General features: G+C 41.8%; 1 protein-coding gene across 1 annotated transcript in view; it reads left to right on the top strand.

Annotated features, from left to right (window-relative positions):
• The window catches only part of GCR1 (G-protein-coupled receptor 1), a 57,187-nt gene extending 45,641 nt beyond the window's left edge, over nt 1–11,546 (top strand). Inside the window, exons 6-9 of the mRNA XM_086772934.1 lie at nt 6,208–6,264; nt 7,580–7,723; nt 10,996–11,066; nt 11,191–11,546. Coding sequence (XP_086629060.1) covers nt 6,208–6,264; nt 7,580–7,723; nt 10,996–11,066; nt 11,191–11,305 — 387 coding nt within the window. The 3' untranslated portion in view covers nt 11,306–11,546. The remainder of the gene's footprint in view (nt 1–6,207; nt 6,265–7,579; nt 7,724–10,995; nt 11,067–11,190) is intronic.
• Nucleotides 11,547–20,739: the final 9,193 nt, after the last annotated feature.

Here is a 20,739-nt window from a genome sequence, read left to right on the forward strand (position 1 = left end):
ATCAGTTCATTGAGGTGTTTCTACAGCCGTGTACAGTTCAGCTAGGCTTCCGATCCTCTGAGATCTTGCATTTGGCTTATCTACAGTCCACAGTCATTCTCTCCAAAGTAATAAAGAAAATACTATCTCGTTATCGGGATAGGGAGCCCTTCAGTGGGTAATTTGGGACCCGATCTGGTGTACAGTTCTCATCTCTCTCTCATATCTCTTTAAAGTTTGAAGTAGTAAAGTGGATTGCTAAACTCACGAAACTCAGGATACAGAAGATGGTGTGAGCATTTGTGTGATAGGATCTTCCAATACAAAGACTTCCGCTGCATATCACATTGGTATTAGATTCAGATTGTCCACACACACCGTATCCTAGCGTGGGGGCATCCTTGGATGGTTAGATTGCGTTCCGGCGCACGACCACCGACTTTAGCATCATGTCTACAAAAGAGAGTACTCATCAGCCGGAAGACGTCTCCCCCGGAGGAGATCATGCTCTTCCGCCTACAGCAAACACCATAGCTCTTGTGAGAGCTCCGAACCAGCTGCTCATGGAGCGTCTCCAACTCTTGGAGGCAGCAGCAGCACGTCCTTCTCTGCCTCCACCAGCACCCGACTACATCTCCCTCTTCTTTCAGATGGAACAACAAAGGAGAGAGGATGAGGCCCGAAGGAAAGAAGTAAAAGTAGAAAGACGGGAGTATGAGAAAGCCCAACGTAGGATTGATGAAGACCGGCGTCAGGCTGAACTCGCCGCTCGGGAACACCAACGTGAGCTTGATTGAGAACGTATGTTACTCCAGCACCAACGGGACAAGGAGGCCATACACTTGAGGTATCAGCAACTCTTCTCAATCTCCCCAGTCATAGGTGTCACTAGCTCGCAGTCCGCAACAGCATCCACCACCGTCATTCGGAGTCAACCAAACTTCAGCAAGTATGATGGTAAGTGTGATCATTCATCAGTTAATCAATTTATTCATCAGTTTAATGCTCATTTTCCATTAGCTAGGATCACAGACCCACAAGATAAAGTCCACTTAGTAGCTCCCCATCTCACTGGTGAAGCAGTCACTTGGTGGCAGCATTGGTCTAGTATTCATACAGACCAGGCCACAGGTGTCACAGCCTTTGACTGGGACATCTTTGTCCATGACCTGAAGACCAGATTTCTCCATGACCTGAAGACCAGATTTCTCCCGCCCTAGTACATGACCGGTCTGAAAGATGAGTTCTATGGGCTTAGACAGAACGGATTTCCAGTGCTTCAGTTTTCCGGTAAGGTTATTACTTTAGCACAACAGTTAGGGTTATCTGCGCAGGCTAAGATGGAGCAATTCATTCGTGGATTGTAACATTCGGTTCACAGTTTGTAACTTTGAACCAAGTACATATGACCGGGCTCTGACTCTCGCTCAGAATGAAGAAATGAAGCTGAACGGGGGTAAGCCCAAGCAGTCATCTCAGTCCAGTACCAAACCCCAGTAGCAGCAATCAGCTGCACAGACAGGGAAAGGTAACGCTTCTTCTAAAGATGCAATCAAGCAGTAATAGCTCCAGTTCAGGAGGTAAGAAAGATAAAGAATCTAAACCTAAGAAAACCCTTGATGAAAAGGCTAAAGCAAGCATTACTGGAGGTTATCTTCCTCGAGAGGAGCAAAGGAAGTACCAGTCAGAAAATAGATGTTTTTTCTGTCATATTATAGGGCATGGTAAGAAGGATTGCCACAAATGGCAAGCGGCACAAGCCGCCAAAGCCCCTTCTGCCACAGTTGCCACAGCCTCCCCAGCTCCTCCAGCCCCGCCTACTACCTTAAATGCAGTTCAACTTTTACCTTCTATGCATCCTATGCCATCCGTTGTATTTGATGCTAAGCAGGAGGGTGAGAGCGATGCTGCTTAGAAGAGCCTTATCCGAGCTTATGGCTTTGCCCAGGGCCGACAGTTTGTAGTCCTTTTCGATATGGGTAGTTTTGAAGACACCATCTCTCCCCAGTTGGCTAATAAATTGAAATGCACATTAGCCCCATATCATCTGGATGTGGACGGGTTTACACCTGGTCTTCTCACCCACATTTCCCAGAAGGCACAGCAATTTGCCTTTGAAGTGCATAAGGCCTCATTTCAACGAGATTTCATCGTCTCACCTCTGTTGGGGTGTGACACGATCTTAGGAATTCAGTGGTTCCGTCAGTACGAGCCTATTCCCGTTTGGGGGCAGGACACTTTTACTATTTGTAAAGGTTTTCCTGAGCCTGTCAGGATTCGTGGGGATAAAAGCATTCTTGGCATCCCATTGATTTCGCATCTCCAGGCCAAACGAGCTATGCAAGGAAGCAGAAGGAGCATTCCTTTATGTTCGTGCTCGAACAACCCCTCCCTCATTAGTAGCATCCGTTACATCTTCAGTCCCTTAGTTAGCAGACCTCCTATCCAGACATCAGGACATTATGCTTAGGGACAATCTCCCGCCCAGTCTCCCACCCTCTCGCCCTGAGGACCATCACATTGATTTGGTCCGTGGATCAGATCCTCCTAGCAGGTTTCCCTATCGTCTTTCCAAGACTTTAGAGGGCGAGTTAGAAAAGCAGTTATTTGAGCTTCTCCGAGCCGGATTCATTCGACCTTCTTCCTCCCCATTTGCTGCACCTATCCTATTTGTCCAAAAGAAGGACAAGTCTGCACGCCTTTGTGTAGACTATAGGGCATCAAACAAACTCACTATCAAGAATAAATTTCCTATGCCAAGGATAGAGTACATTTTGGAGCATTTAGACGGTGCTAAGTTTTTCACTAAGATCGACCTCAAGAGTGGTTACCATCAGGTCCGCATTTTTTAAGCTGACATTCCAAAAACAGCTTTTTGGACAGAGCGTGGTCACTACGAGTTTGTAGTCATGCCTTTTGGGCTTACAAATGCACCCGCAACCTTCAATAAGATGATGTCTAAGATTTTCACAGTCCACATTGGGAAGTGTGTTTTCATATTCCTTGAGGACATACTAGTCTTCTCAGCCACTGTGGAGCAGCATGAGAAAGATGTAGAGAAAGTCTTGCAACTTTTGCGAGATAATCAGCTCTACATAAACGCCAAAAAGTCTGTCTTTGGTGTTAAGGAAGTTCAGTATTTGGGCTACATCATCGGTTCCGATGGGATTAGACTGGATCCATCAAAGGATCAGTAGATCTTAGATTGGAACATTCCTAAGACCGCCCAAAAAATCCGCTCATTCGTAGGTCTTTGTCAAGCCTTTAGTACCCATGTCCATCAGTTTTCCAACCTTGCAGCACCTCTTACCGACTTGCTCAAGGGGGTGAAGACTCGCAAGGAGAAAGTCTTAGTTATAGGCAAGGGGCTTGATGCATTCCGTGCACTCCAGAAAGCTGCCTCAGAAGCACCTATATCAAAGTTAGCATCATGGGACGAACCTGTCGAGGTCATGACCGATGTCAGCAATGTAGCCATAGGTGCAGTCCTCCAGCAAGACAATAGATCCGTGGCATATTACAGTAGAAAGTTGGATGTTGCCGAAAAGAATTATTCAGTATATGACAGAGCTTTTGGGTGGGATCACAGCGCTCAAGCATTGGAAGCCTTTTCTTTATGGACATGCTTTCACAGTGAAAACAGACCACCAAGCAGTTAAGTGGCTTCAGACTATGCCAAGTGCCCAGTGGAGTGATCGACAGGCCAGGTGGAGTCAAATCTTCCAACAGTTTGGAGGTATGATTGAATACATCCTTGGTAAGCATAACCCAGTAGCAGATGCTCTTAGTCGAAAGTGCAGCATCTAGGCAGTCCAAGAATTTACCATTCTCGAAATCACGGGGAAGGACTTAGAAAGTATGAAAGACCAATATGTTGACTCCCCTGAGTTTGGTACTCAGTACAGTTTGGTCCTCAATTCTGAGCCTGGTCACTATTCAGTACAGAGCGGTTGGTTGTTCTACAAGAACTGTCTCTGCGTTACTCGGGAAAAGTGTTCCGCTCTTCTCCACGATGCCCATGACTCCTTAGTTGGAGGACAGGGGGTATCAACAGTACCCTCGAGAAATTAGAACGGTCCTTTTATTGGCCAAAGATGAGGCGTGATGTCTATGCACATGTACAAGCCTGTAAGATTTGTCAAAAAGTCAAGGTTCCCCATACAAAGAAGGTAGGTTTACTTCAACCTTTGCCTATCCCCGACGGACCTTTCATCGACATATCTATGGACTTTGTAGAGCCTCTACCAGCATCCACCGGATCCCGTAACACTCAGTGTTTTACCATTGTGGATCGCTTTAGTAAATTCTGCATGCTCATCCCATGCAGGTATATGGCCACAACCGAGGACGTAGCCCGTCTGTTTCTCAAGCATTGATATCTAGTTTGTGGTTTGCCTAGCACCATAACATGAGATAGAGATTCCAAGTTTACCTCGCATTTCTGGAGGGCATTATTTGAAAACTTTGGAACTAAGTTGCACTTGTCTAGTGCATTCCATCCGCCGCAGACAGATGGCCAAACCATAGTTACCAAGGGACGGGGATGGGGACAGGGGACGGGAACGGGGACGGGGACGGGGACAGCTAAAGGTAGGGAACGGGGACGGGGTGGGTGGGGACGGTGTAGTGAGTAGGAGAGGGTGGAGAGGAAGGTGATGGACCGTGGAGTAGGAGAGGGAGATAGTGGAGAGGAAAGCTTGAGTAGGAGAGGGAGATCGTGGAGAGGAACTCAAGTCTTGGAAGGCTTGAGTAGAAGAGGAGTGGCTCCAAGCCCATTATATAGTTGTGTTGCTCTCTCTCTCTCTCTCTCTCTCTCTCTCTCTCTCTCTCAAATGGCCAGTGTTAACGGCTAGTAGCCGTTTATTTGAAAAAAAATGCCTGAAGATTTAGCTGTTGTAGCCGTCCCCGTCCCCTGCAGACGTCGTCCCCCCGTTCCCACAGGGGGGAACGCCCGTCTCTTGGTCACGTCCCCTCCGTCCCGTCCCCCTGGCCGTCCCCAGTCCGGTGTGCAGGTCTCTCTGCTCGGGACGGCGTTCCCACGTCCCACGTGGACGTCCCTCCGTCCCCCCTGTCACTATGGGTCAAACAGAAATTTCTAACTAGTTGGCCTTTGATGTTCTCAAGTCATACTGTCATGACCAACAGTCCAAATGGGAACATTATTTTCCATTGGTCCAAGGTATCTCGAATGACACTCATTCATCTGGTGTCGGATGGACTCCATATGAAGCAGCCTTTAGTCGCCGTTTTTCTTCTCTTTTAACGAGAATTTAGAGGCTAATAAAACCACGGAAGCATTTTTCGAGATCATTGAGTCAGTCAAGGACCGCTTGACCAAAGCTCAGGAAGCATATAGCAGACATGCAAATAAGTCTAGACGAGATGTCCACTTCAAGGAAGGGGATTGGGTCTATTTGCGTATCATGAAACAGAGATTGAAACAAGTGGGCAAACGTTGTCCCAAGCTTTCTTTCCGTAGTTTTGGCCCTTTTCCAATAGTTAAGAAGTTAAGTGATGTCTCCAATCTAGACTCTCTCTCTCTCTCTCTCTCTCTCTCTCCCTCAAGCCTCAAGCATCTTGAGTCTTCCAAGAAGAGCAACAAGAGGATGAGGTGCAGGAGCAGCATGCCAGTGAGGATGAGCTTGATGCTCCTTTCTCACAAGCTACCCATGACCATGAGGCGAGCTCTTCACGTGGGTGATCATTCATCGATCATGATTCATGGGCCTTACTACTTAGCTCTAGCCTCTAGCCTCTAGCCTCTAGCCTCTAGGCTTTAGCACTTTTTGTCATTGACTCATTTGAGTCCGTCCATGTATTCTGTCTCCTTAAGGCTTAGTCCTGACTCTTGAGTCATGACTCATTTTGTATCTACTTAATTATTAGTACAATCAACCGTCGACGCCTTCACCCTTTGATTGGCGTATTTTGTTAATATGACTCAAAAGCTTACCATTTTAGTGTAAATTTGTGCTCATTTTGATGTACTTCCAAAGTAGAATAAGTGTAGAGTAGACCATTCAGGAGATTATGAATATTTACGGAGTATACAAATCAGCCACAGTTTTCCTAAAAGGATATCTTTTGATTCATCATAGCAGTTATAAAATAGGCCTTGAAAGTTCGTCAAGGCGTATTACAATTTTGTTGATTCTAGTTTTTAAATGATGCAGTTAAAATTTTGTAATATATAAAGACTCGGAGAGTTGATTGATTGTTTCGATGCAGATGGCTGTGGAAATGTCTGATCGGCAACGCCAAGTAGAGGTCAAGGCAGATGTGAAAGTAAGTTAAGAGTATGCAATTATGTAATATATGAAAATTATGTATTTGATGTCAATTCTTTTATGAACCAAAAAAGTATAGCAAAAGAGATGCATGCAAACGGTTTTGGACATTGAGTACAAACTCTTTAGGGCCATCTGCACAGTGCTGTTCACCTTGGAGTAAAGATGTAGGGAGTGTCCATCGTTAGCTCTAATCTTCTTGCCTCCTTTGTCCCTTCATGAGTTGATCTTTGTGCCTCTGTATCTCATGCAGACAGTGTGCCACACTCCTTTGGTCCTCATACTCGACGACTCCATGAAGAGGACCAAATTCCTCTCTGAATAGGCAGTGAAACCAGCCTCTAATCTCATAGTATGCTGGGCATTGAAGGATGGCATGCTCCTCAGTCTCAACTCTAAACCTCTTGCACAGCACATACTGTACAGAGGAAAAAAGAGGGAGAAAAAAGGAGGTGAAGAAAAATCCAAACAAAACTCCTCAACCAGCATGCCCACCTCCGTCTGTAGCATGTGTCCTAAACCATCTAAAGAGGTTCTTCGAGAGCCAGATGACGAGGAGAGACACAAGTGCACCAGATTAGGGCTCACACAGTGGGATTGCAGCCTCATGGAGTTTCTATCCTGAGGTCCCAACACCTATCTGCTGTAGATGCCCTTAGGCGATGACACACACAACACATGAAAGACCCAAAGCTCAGTAGAAACCATTCAACACCATACGCAAACACACATTCCTTTTTGAGGACAGGACCATTTTTGCCATGAGTTTGGGTTTCCCTCTGGACAAGGTGCTATGTAGCTCTATCAGGCTTTGACATATCTTTCCTTCATTGTCCATCAGTGTCTTCTTGGAATCCGATTTTCATTTTCATTATGCTTTATTTAGGTTATGGGGGATGCCCTCTGCATCTCCCCTCCCCCACAACAACACCCCCCCCCCCCCCCCCCCCCCCCCCCCCCGCCCCCGTGGCCCCCTCCCCTCTTCCCTGATGACATTAATAAACCCTGTCTTTCTCTCTCTCATGAAGCTTTACCTCATGGCTGGGAGGTGAAGAAGAAAGCCATTAAATTAACTCTATGGAAAATATACTTAGTAGAAAATAATCACTGCAGCAAAGGTTCAGCAGGAATTGAAGGATGGAAGCTTCTATTCTAAACATTACTTTTATACATTTTGAAACAAAGGAATCCCTTTTTTCCTTGTTACTATTTATGGCTACCGGAATACACTCTCTTTTTTATGTTTGTGCTGTCCAGTTCTATCTAGTTTTTTTAGATGGTGTACTGAATTTAGCTCTGTTTACTTGCTTCAGGCTATGAACAGATGGGGTTATTATCCATTGATTTTGATAGGATCTTGGACATTTGGAACGATCAATAGAATACATGATTTTGTGGCCCCTCACGAGCAATTGTTTTGGTTGTATTGTTTGGATGTTGGAACTGCAGCATTGATGGTATGCCATTTGCCCACCCCTTTCCTTTAATTAAGTATAACGTGGAAAAAAAGTTTTTTGTACTAAGTGCTTGTTTAGAACTTTCTTTCTTAAGATGAGGGAAGTGTTGGTAGATATGCATTAATGGGCTTTAGGTGTAGGGACTAGTTCTGCATGGGTGACTGCAAAAGTAACCTGAATCAATCTGAACAAACCAATCTAAACAATGGAGGGATTTCGAAGCAGTTTGGTGGTGACGGGGGTGATTGTGAGAGATTTTGTTGCCACCAAACTTATTGAAAGCGCCCTTGCAAACTTTCCCTGGTTAAGGTTAGCAGATCCATAGTGTAGATGGCTAAGGCTATGCTTCACAACAAGAGCATGCCACACACGTTTTGGGTGGAGACAATTGTAACACCAATCTACAGCCTGAACCGATCTCCAACAAAACCAGTTTACAACAAGACTTTGGAAGAGGCCTTCACAGTTATTAAGCTTTCAATTTCTTTTTGAAAGTTTTTGGATCTGATGCTCATGTTCACATTCCAGATGAGATAAGTTCAAAGTTGGTGCCAGAGTCCAAGAAGTAGATTTTCATTGGATACAACTTGCAATCTAAGGGTTCTAAGCTCTATGATCCAAAGACCAAGAACGTTATTATGAGTTGTGACGTAGTCTTTGAGGAGAGACTGATTTCCACTTCAGAGGCATAGCTATACCAGCCTTGCCACAGGTAGACTTTCAGCTGAAGAAGGGAAAGGCTCTAATCTTTGGGCTTCCAAAGGCAGAAGAGGCAGATGTCCCAACTGAGTGATAGAACCCATTTTTGAGTGGTGGTACATACAAGACACTAAGAAACTCATGAGCATTGGTTCTTCCTGAGATTAGAAAATGCTCCTCATGAACCGTGTACAAAAAAGGAACAAGCCGTGGTCAGGCAGGTTTCAGGAGGAACCACTCCACCCTGGATCACTTCTTCACTCTTGGAGTAATCATCGAGGTGGTGAAAACATGGAGGCAGCGAGTCTATTGTAACATTGTTGCTCTGTGGATTTTAGGAGGGACTTTTACTCTGTTCCATGAGCTCTTTGCTCCCTTAGAGATGATATACAGAGTGATGGCTTTGTACGAGTCTGTGATGGGTCCTGTAGGAGCACCTGGGGGTATGTCTGGCAAGGCCTGCAGTACTATTGGGGTGATATACAGAGTGATGGCTTTGTACGAGTCTGTGATGGGGTGAAATAGGACTGTGCGTTCCCCTGCCACTCTTTTTCTCTATACATTGATGAGATTTCAGATTTCATTGACAGGCTTGGGGCCACAGGATTACAGCTTGCCTAGGCAGTGATACTGATCTTACTGTGTGTAGATGACATTGTCCTCATATCAGACTCAGCCGAGGGATTAGAGAATCATGTAGATGCACTTCAAACATTTTGTGAGGAGAGGACCTTATCGCGAATCTTTGCGAGACTAAGATTATGCTTTTTGACACCTGGCATCGCATCAGGGTACAGTGAGATAGATGTACTTTCTCATACAGAGTCGAGGCAGTTGAGATGGTTCCCTTCCTTGTATACCTGGAATCACTTTCATGGGTCACATGTTCACTTTGCAACTGGCTGCCGAGGCACAACTAGCGAGGAATATGCCTCCTCAGCTTGCTTGGAGAGAGAACGCTTGCTTGGAGAGAGAACGCTGTCAGGCCCACTATCAGTAATCATGCACAAAGAGCTGGCTTTTTGACACATTGATAAGACCAGCTATGATACAGACGGCTTCCTTGTGGGGTAAGGGTTTGGAAGAGGAGGACTGGAGGAGGATAGAGAGTGTGCAGGTGATGATATTCTCACACATGATCAGAAGTAAGCCTTCAGTACCCCATAAGATCATTTTAGCAGAGTTTGGAGCAGCACCCTTGGTCCTCAATGCCCTTTTCTAGACTATGACTAACATCTCTCATCTCTATACACTGGCAGGGATTGGCTTCTGAGATTGGCATTTTGAGTCCTCCAGGCAGCTTTTGAGGGAGGGACAGCAAAAATCTTGGTACTCTCAGATGGTATCTGGGCTACAGATGGAAAGCCTAGATTCCCCCTTCTTAGATCTCTTGAGGCAGGAGATGAACCGCATCATCTGTCTTGATCTGACACGGCTTCAACGAGCCAGATGTGGTTGATACTTACGAAGCTTGAGGTCTATAGAGAGCACTTTCTGCGGGTCATAAGAGGAGAATTTCATTTAGAAACCTGGATATCTCTTTATACACACATCTCATGCCATGCAGATTGCTATTAACTGCAGTTAACTCCTCACCAACTCCAGATTGCAAGAGGATGAGCTGAGGGTACTCCACAGCAGGCTCGGATATTCAGATTATGCTCGACTGGGGAGATAGAGTCTGTGAAGCACTATTTGTTTCGATGCCTTGTATATTATGAGATATGGGGGAGACTTCACTGCCTCTTCAAAGATGGGTTTTCTCCTCTTTCACAAGTGATACACTACATAGATCAGAAATGCTTGGGTATGTACTTGCTAGGGTTGCACTGCTACCGAGAGGCTTGTATGTGGCCATACATAGAGAGGAGACAGCTGTATGACCCTACCTGGACCTCCACCACGATTTCTTTGACTCACATTAGACATGTCCATGGGCCCCTCCACAGCAAGACAGAGCTGAAGATCACAGATTACACATGAGACATTGTGCACACACAATGGGAGTCATCTGAGAGGGCTATCTCCCTCCAGAGAGCTGGATGCTCCATCCTTGGAGATCCAGACCCACTAGCTCTAGATCAGGACACAAAGAGGCACCAACACATGTAGTGGATATAACAGCCCCATGAGGAGGATGACACATATCAGTCTGGACACATGAGATTTTTGTGCTCGTACAAGCACGACATGGCCTTTATAGTACATAGGCCTTGATTTTCTTTTGGCAGCTATTATTTTGCATGTTGTCTTGACATCCAATTTACTCATGAATCATATGTAAAATCTTTTTGGTCTCATAGACCCTTCAGGTCTTTCTTTCTTTCTACAAACCTGAATCATTTTTCGGAGAATTCTATTGCTCGTGAGCATGTTGTTTAAGTTGCATGATATGTGAAAAATGTTCCTGTTTTTAAATTTTACCATCTGCTTGGATGCTGTGAAAAACATACTAGCGTATGCCATCAATAATCTATTTTCAACTTGTCATGTCAAATTGTGATTTTGCGAAAAGACTGCAGGTTTAAGTTTTTGATAATTATGTAACTTATCATCCCTTTCCGTGGTTCTAGGGGCTTTTCAACTCAATTGCTTATGGGCTGAATGCTTCTGTGCGTCGAACTCTTCAAGAGAGAACAGAACAGTATGTGATATGGTTTACTCTTCACATAATTGTTCTAGGCTCTAGCTCTGTGTCAACATATCTTGCAATTAAACACTTGAAAAGAGGGCCATGAATTGTCATTCACAATTCTTGACATTTACAGGTACTGGCCAGAGAAATTAAGGTGGAGGCGAGCTGGTTTTATGAGGTTGGGAGAAGTTCAAGAAAATGAGTTGGCTCAGCTTGATACTCAGCAAGACAAAGTTTTGGGCTCGTAAATTTCTGGGTGAGGATCCGACATCTGAGATATGAAAATTCTTTGTATACATAGTGCATACCAACTGGCATATAGAATTTTTATACGTAGTCCCCTCCATAGGAAAAGGGAGAAATCTTGTGAACTAAAGAGCATTTATTGAGTTTTAATATATAGCCATTTGTTTAGTATTCAGTATGTAAGTTATGTATGCAAGGGACTAATTTACATAACACATTCTTTCAATAGGAATGTTTTGGTCTCTCTCTCTCTCTCTCTCTCTCTCTCTTTCTCTCTGTCTGTGCCTGTTTGTGTGTGGTTCCTTCCCCGGCTTAGTGGTTGACACATTGGGCATCTGATTGAGACATCATAGTGCTGTCATATGGATCATGTGGTCCATTGGCTTGGCTATGGTGTTAAAAGACTTGTCATCATCATCATCATCATCTCTCTCTCTCAAAGCCACAAAAGGCACCACTCAGATTGGACAGTATGATGAATGTAAGACACAACCCAAACAAACGAAGGAGTGTTGGTGTCTCATTAGGCTTGAGTTTCTTTCAGGAAAACAAACAATACTCTCTACAGTTGTAACACCAAGGACTTCTGGCTTTTCTCCTTGGTAGTCTCCTCTGTCATTGACCTAGCTATATTACAAGCCTACATAGATACATTCCTTAATGTAGCCAATCAATGATCCAAGCTTTATGAAAACTCAAGAAAAGATCATGATGGCCTACGATCAGAGTGGTTTACCCATGGTTGCACAATCCTTGCTCCAATGTTAGTTTGATCTTTTCGTTGCCAAGGCCTCTCCCAAACTTGGTCTGAAAACATCATTGTAAGCATTCAAAATGCACGGGATCTCATCATTTCACAAAACTTTCAAACCATTATGGTAGGGGAGAAGATATTTGGATTAGTAATTGGATGTAGAGACAAGGAATCCATGCTATGGGTCAAATAGGCTTTTGGCAAAACTATACATTGGGCTAGATGTTCAAACTTTGGACCGTCATCGAGGAAGCCAACAATTGAGGAGATAAGTTACATTGTTGCTTTGTGGATGTTTACGCATGATCCCACGAGTTGGATGGGTTGATTGGTTGAGATAGTTGGGGCTTGTAAGCATTGCCTCTCCAAGCATACTAGCAATGCATGCCCTCCACTAATCTTGTCCCTACTGATGGGTTCAAGTGGCATTTGAGGCTTCAAAATAAAACTCCTAGATATGTGTACACACTCTCCTTCTTTGTACAAGAATGACGAAGAGAATCGAGTTGGTCTTGAACAGTAGGACGTTGGCCCATATCTGAAATTTGAAACAATAAGGAAATAAAAAAAATAGCAAAAATGTTAGATTTATGTATCTTGTATGGATTAACATCTTGTTGGAAAATTGCACTTGACCGGAAATGCCTGTCAAATTAGCTTGGTACACAAAAGAAAACGAATATCCCGAGGCAAAATGCATACACCTTTTTTCCAAAAAGAAAAATAATTTATTGTAAGGAGCAAGAAAAATGAAAATAATGCGCATTATATTTCTCAAACTCGGTAGTACTAAAATATCCGAAAAATAGTAAAAAACCTATGTTAATTCAAAAGTTTATGAGTGTGTTAGTGGAACCTCAAAAATCTAACACAAAAAGGTGAGAAAAAGCCTAAGCAAAGAAAGGTTTTATGAGGTGATCCCTTAATATATGCATGCACACACACACACACATATATATATATGTACATACATACATACATATATATATATATATACGTACGTACATGTATGTATGTATGTATGTATACGTGTGCCTTGATTGTAAGGCCTGAAAGGCTTTTGTAAGCCTTTTATTAAGGCTTCAATCAAGCCTGGCAAACTTTATCAAAGGCTTTTATTTTGACTTTTGAAGCCTCCAATAACTTTTGTATAAAGCTTGAGTAAAGCTTACGTTTTATAAGCTAATATTCATGCATCCCAAAGATTAACAAATACATATATACATATTGGTGTCTTTAAAGTATGAAGGGAAAGGGTAAAACCCCATACAGATTAAACCACTAGAAAGAGTATAAAAGACTTGAATGACATGGTGTGACTAAGATTTTAAATCCAACTAAAACTCTCTTTAATCCATGCGAGCAGCACCGTTTTGTACTAGGTAAGGCTTTTAATTACGTTAAATGCTTTTTTTTGAAGCCTTTTATAAAGGCTTTATTTAAGCGCTTAAATAAAGCTTTGATAACATTTAAGCGTTTAATAAAGCTTCTACTACTCTGTTCGCTGTTTTGTTGGAGAGTAGGATGACACCCTTTTTGTTTTAATTTTAAAATTGGATTTAAGCCAAAGCTTTTGCCCAAAAAGGTCACAAGTGATCCTTTTCTTTTACCCAAAAGTATTTAGGATTTTTATTAAATTGTACCAAGATGAATACATATATGATTTAATTCAACAAACTATTTAAGAGGAAAAACTCACCTCCTATAAAACTCATTAAAAAAAACAATTTACTTAGCGCTTTTGACAAAAAATATTCAAGAAGATACAAGACACTCATTTGTCGGTGCAATCTCCTCCCCTAAGTGTGTGACTACACTCCCACATGCCGTATTTAAATTATATTCATAAATTTCATCCTTGGAGCGATAAATAGCATTTTTTCCAAGCTAGGGCTTTCTTCAATAAAAATAATCTTTGTCCAATGTTTTAATGTATGAACACAATAATAATCTTTGTCCAATAATTTTGTATATGTGTGTTTAGCCATAATAAATTAATTTTCACACATGTACATTACAATAATCCTTGGCTATATAGATAGCATATAAATTGAATACTCAAATGTTGTTACACAATCTCGATCTTCACACCACCACTTAATCCACCATCCATGCGACATGTCAATCGTCACTCTCACATTGTGTGACATCTCTATCCGTACCCTCGTATAGCTAATAACCTAAAAGTTATAAATGTAATTTACATTAGTTAAGCAATTCATAAGTAATCAATTGAAGTCACATCAATCAATCCCAATGATATCATGATACATGGGCACAATACAATAAAAATACAATACCAAATAACTAAAATGTTAGCATAAACACATGTGACTACACCTATACATGGAAATCCATCCACTAACTGATCATTTAGCTAATATCAAAATCGAATATATACCCATTGGCACAGGATACACATGTGTCCCCGTCTTAAGAACTAAAAAAATAATGTCCCCAATAAACACATGGATGGACAACTCGTAACAATGAGGATGAAGGAGTGTGGCACTGCAACATGAGGTATAGAGAGACATCGATGGCTATATCCACAATTATATCGATGCCTATATCGACATTTTTAACAGAATCGTGGTGCCTCACTATTGGCATTTTTGAAAAATAGTTTGTATTTTTTCCTCTTCAAAAATCAAAGATTCTCTCCTCTCCCTTCCCCCATTCCTTTCTTGTTTCAGTTTTAGGGAATGTGTGTCTCTAGTATGCACCTCCTAATTGTTTCCTCTCCCTTTCCCCATCCCTTTTTTATTTCAAAATTTTTTTCTTGCATGCCTTCCCAAGCTCTTTTACTGGTATGATTTACTTGTTACTTTGCTTGTGATGTGTGTATTTAAAGGTTTTCCTCTCTTCACACAATCTCTTCACTTCTAGGTATGGACCACTTTTGTTGTTTTTTTTCTTTTTTTTACTTGTTTACAAGAGGCCTAGAGAGCACAAGAGTGAGATGACAATAAAGAGAGACAAAGTGCGTTAGATTAGAGATTAGTACCATATGGAATATCCATCCTAATGTCTAATTGTTGCTACACCACATATGTTGAAATTTGAGCAAAATGATGAGCTAGGGTGGATCATACACTAGAATCAACATGATTAACAAAGTGATTAAGAAATGATTAAGACGTAATTAGTGAATAATTAGCAGATAGATTAATGTAGGCATGGATACTCAAAAACCAGCAAATTCTCATTAGGGCTATGCCTCAATTTATAGTGTTTACATCAAGCATCAAATCCCATTGATTTCTCCATGATTCATTCCCTGAATTTCTCCACCTCTTGCCTGATTCTCTCCACCTCTTCTCTTTTCCCTGAATATCTCCCAGAATATCTCCACACTCCTAAATTCCCTCATGCTACCCATTATTCTCTCCCAGTAGATTCTCCTAACCTTTTCACAGGTTCTTTCACAATTACATCTCCTCTTTTACAGCCTCTATCCAAGAGCTTGTTCCCACACACACCCTATTCACTTGTATTTTCAACACCTCCCCTCAAGTGAATACGCCTAGCACACCTAGACCCTATACCAAGTTTGCCTCCCCTTACTTGATAGTCTGCGACTAGTGTCTAGCACACCTCCCCTCAAGTTATCTCAGCACACCTGGACCCTATATCAAGTTTCTCTCTTACTTGATAGCCTGCGACCAGTGCCTCAGATCCCTAAACTCCATAGTCCTTGACACTCTCTCTCTCTATGTGTCCAAGGCTACTATAAGTGCCCGCGACCTTGACTAAAGTGCTCACACATACATCTCTCTACCACTTGGCCTACATCATCGGTGGCTCAGAGGTGGTTTTACTTTATTGGGGCAGGTTACATTGGGTTGTGGGTTCTCTCTCTCTCTCTCTCTCAGAAAAGATGATCCGACTCCACTTCTCTTGGAGCCTCCATGAAGTTTGCCGATGTCGTTCCTTCTTCACTGGGTTTGCTGTAGCAGTCTCTCGCCATGTGTCCTGGCTTTCCACATTTGTAGCAAGTGAAGGTCCTCCCTCCTACTCTGCCTCTTCCTCGTCCTCGTCCTCGAGAGAATCCTCCTCGGGTGAAGAATGCTTTTTCCTCTCCTGCTGTTGAGTCGAGCTCTTTCTTCTCTTTGCCTCTGCTCTCTTGCTCTAGTAGAGCTGCTTCTATCTCATGTATCTTCAGTTCAGGTACATTCTTTAGTGTTGCTACAATGTTTTCATAATCTCCTTTGTCCACACTCTTCAAAAGTACAGCTAATGCTTCATCATCTTCTACCTTTTTGCCAATAGCTGCCAGCTGTTGCTTAATACTTTTATATTTGTTCAAGTGTGTGATTAAAGGTTCACTTTCCTTCATGTCCAGTTTGTAGAATTGCATTAACAAATTTATCTTGGAATTTTTTGCTTGTGTACCAAATAATTTATTGAGTTCATCCCATGCATCTTTTGCCCACTGTATCCCTGTGATATGATGAATGATCTCATCATTTAAACTGAGTGCAATAAGCCCCAATGCTTTTTCATTCCTACTCTTCCACTCATTTTCCCCTCTCTCTGGGCATTCATCTCTCCCTTCAACTAATCCCCACAGATTTTTCCTCATCAGCAAATACATGGTTTTTGTTTGCCATGTATAAAACTGTTCTCCATTAAATTTGGCTATTTCCTGTGCTGAATTCATGGTGAAGTGAAGGGGGTCTTACCTCTTGATCCAAATTCAAGATTCAAGGGCAGTGTCTACCCTTTTACAACTCAATCTGGTGTTTAATAGATGATTACAACAATTTTATCAGCATAAAATCACCAGAAATTACATTAAATTGAGAGTAACCAATTTGTACGGGATGGTTGGAGTATCAAACCAACTCCGATTTGCAATCTGAAGCTTCAGGGATCTGTATTAGATACCTAATGGTTAATTTGAACCCTCAATTGCACCAAAGTACAGTGATTAGCACTGATTAATCACACTGATTAGCAAATTAATGCTCTGGTTTGTGTGCAGAAAACAGAGTATGCGGGGAGCTCAGATCTGGTGCCTTCCACTTCAAATGAGCTCAAATGCTTTGAAAGGCATCAATAGCAATGAGTCTAGTAGAGGATTAAGCCAAGAAACACAAGATTTGACCAAATAATGAAAGCTTAATCTCTGTTTTACCAAAGTCACCTGCAGATTTGATGAAGAGCTTTGATCTCCCTGTAGACTTGATGAAATTGATTTCTGTCTTCACCAGCTTGTAGAGCATGCTTGATTACCCTTTGTGCTAAGAGGAATTGAAGACATTTGAACTGAGCAAAGAGAAATCTTAATTCTTCTGTAGAAAAACGGCGCCTGCAAAAATCGTGAAATCAGCTGCTTCCGCCGGCGGTTTGCTGCGTGGAGTGGATGGGCTTGAAGCTAAGGAGCTTAGCTAGCTATGGCTAGAAGCTTTTGCCCTAATTTGATGTGTGCTAGATGCTAGAGACCCTCCACTGGCTGGGGGTGAAGGGGAAGATGAAAAACTCACTAAAACCTGATTTTTTTGCTAATTACCTACTAATCCTGATTAATTCACTAATGGGCTCATAAATCTGGTTGATTCTAGACATGGCTCTGATACCATGTTGAAATTTGAGCAAAATGATGAGCTAGGGTGGATCATACACTAGAATCAACATGATTAACAAAGTGATTAAGAAATGATTAAGACGTAATTAGTGAATAATTAGCAGATAGATTAATGTAGGCATGGATACTCAAAAACCAGCAAATTCTCATTAGGGCTATGCCTCAATTTATAGTGTTTACATCAAGCATCAAATCCCATTGATTTCTCCATGATTCATTCCCTGAATTTCTCCACCTCTTGCCTGATTCTCTCCACCTCTTCTCTTTTCCCTGAATATCTCCCAGAATATCTCCACACTCCTAAATTCCCTCATGCTACCCATTATTCTCTCCCAGTAGATTCTCCTAACCTTTTCACAGGTTCTTTCACAATTACATCTCCTCTTTTACAGCCTCTATCCAAGAGCTTGTTCCCACACACATCCTATTCACTTGTATTTTCAACAACATATTGCTAGCCAACATGAATTATTTTCTATCTTTGGCTATGACCCAACCGGGTCGCCAATTGGATCGTGAACAAAGACCAACCTACTAGTAGTGGAATTAAAACAATAATTCATTCTTAAAAAAGCATAGTGCTAGGCCATTTGGGAAGAAATTCGTGGAACAAAATTGGCTATAATGATTCTTTAAAACGAGTAAAAAATGCATAAAAACCTACCTTGAACTATTTGTGTTATTAAAAAATAGGAAAATTTGAAGTGTAAGTGCACTTCGAAATGGCGAGACAACAAGAAGCATCCTATGTTTCTAATCCATTGGCTACTACATGATCATGTAACTGAGGATCATGTAATCACGTAAGAATTTTTGATAAAATTTGGTCATCACTCAATATTTCCCTATCTTCACATCAAGACCATATTAGATAATTTGTGAGAAGAAGCATTTTGAGAATTTCAAAATTGGATGAATTTCGTTAGTTTTAGACTATTTTGATAATTTTAGAAAATTACATTAATTTTGGGAATGGAAATATAGTAGTGATGGTGTCGATGTGACGGGTTTCTAGAGATTGAAAATAAAAAAATTGGTGGTGTTGATAAACACCGTTCAGGGATACAATGGATTGCACGGAAGAGGGTGGTGTTTATAAACACCATTTAAAGTATGTTCTCCTTTGATTTTGCACTTTTTTCCTGCACCATGAGAAACGAATTTGATCAAAGACTTTTGTAAAATATGATATTATGAAAAATACCCATTCTAGTTACACACTTCTCCCAAAATCTAATGTAATCCTTTATCCCTACTATTACTTGTGAGTGGTCCTTACAAATTCAGCCAATCGACAGTACATCTGCTGATCCTATTTGGCGGCAATGGGTGTCCCTCACTATCTTTCTTCCATAACTCAATGCCCCCTTCTTTAGGCATCCAGTTATGTTATTTTGCATGCACTTTGTACTGCATCATTGATTCATGAAAAAATTAAAAATGTAATGGTTTTGAATGACCCACTAGCATGTCTTGTCCATCATGTAGATAGCCATTGCAAAGTTAGAAGCATCAATATGCACATGGAAGATGACGTCCCAATTTGGCAAGCGCAAGATTGGAGCACTAGCAAAGGCTTGCTTCAATAGATCATAGGCTTCTTGACACTCCTCCATCTGCAATGAGTAGCTTGTACAAAGGTCTAACTATCTCAACCTAGAATAATATGAACCGTCGATAGTAGCCAACATGACCCATAAATCTTTGAACTCCCTTGTAGTTTGTGGGTAGTGGACGATAAGTCCAAAATGACTGATTTTTTCCTCATCTGTAGAAATACCATTTTTGAACACTATATATCCCAAGATCACTCCATGCTTGAAGTTAGGAATCTCGGGGTAAGAAGAAATGGTGCTGGCAATCAGGATGATATGGATTTTCTAAAAGTATCCATGAGATGTGGGAAAGTGAATGTTTGACCCACTCGCAGTCTCTCAGAAAACTTGTTGAACATTGCATCAATATCCTCATGTGTGTGCCCTATCATCAAGAAGCCCAATTGAATTGTCTTGAAAACACTCCTTGTTGCTATAAGTAGAGAAAGGTATGCAAATAAGTATCGGTTCTTGTTCTCTGGTGCATAGTTATCTAACTGGAGTAGAAAGTTCTCTGGCAACTTACGGAATGGGTGGTCAATAGCAGCATTTGCATCTAAAGAGAGGGAGTTTCCACATGCATGTGATGGCATGGGATCCCTACATGTACTTGTAACCTCCTTAATAGAAGTTGTGGCCTCCATGGTCCTTAGGTTTACATTTATGAGTGTCATCTACTAATTCACATGAGCCACCAATACTGATAAGTTTCCTACCTTCAGAAGTATAATGATAGTCCAATGCATTTCTTGAGTTCAGAGCATTTCGAAGTGGAACATTGCTTCTCGGAATCCCAGTAGTAGCCATGTCCCTAAGGTCATGTGTATCCATTATCTCCAAGTTGCGCAAACAAAATGATAGGGAGCCAATAGTGAGGTTGCGGTCTGAAAGCCACAAACCATTGAGGGTGAAGTGCCCATAGTGACCATGCTCATGTGGCATCATTCTAATTAGTGACACTTGTAATTGCCATGCAGAATCCGTGTTTTTTAATCTCACTCAAAGTCTAGGAATCACTATTTTCTTTTGGTCTATCTTATCATGGATTATGTATAGGTATTTGCAAGGTTCTATCTTGAAGTGCATATGCCATGTATAATATAGGTTCCTGTAACTTTGTTGTTGTATCATATGCTTCTTTCTTTCCTCCATCAACATATAGCGATCCTCTTGACACTTTGTGATTGCCAACAATTGGGCCTTGATTCCACTGCACAAACTGCATTTAGAGAATTCACTACACTGTGCCAAGGCAACATCTCTTAAGTTTGTGTTCCAAATCCTACTGAAGGTAGATGTGGATAGCCTCTCATAGCCCCATTGGTTTAGTGTGGTGTTGATCTCACGTAGGATGTCTACCTACGTATATACTTTAGGTATCACCAATTGTGTCTCTTTAGAACCATCCAACATTACTCTTGTGAGGCATACGTTCTGAGTTATTTTCCACAAAGTCTTGCATTAGAGCCCTACCCATACATGTGTGCTCCCTAGTCC

The sequence above is a fragment of the Cibotium barometz genome, chromosome 33 (genome assembly GCF_041138505.1).
Source record: "Cibotium barometz isolate CiBa-2024 chromosome 33, ASM4113850v1, whole genome shotgun sequence".
Taxonomy (NCBI): Eukaryota; Viridiplantae; Streptophyta; class Polypodiopsida; order Cyatheales; family Cibotiaceae; genus Cibotium; species Cibotium barometz.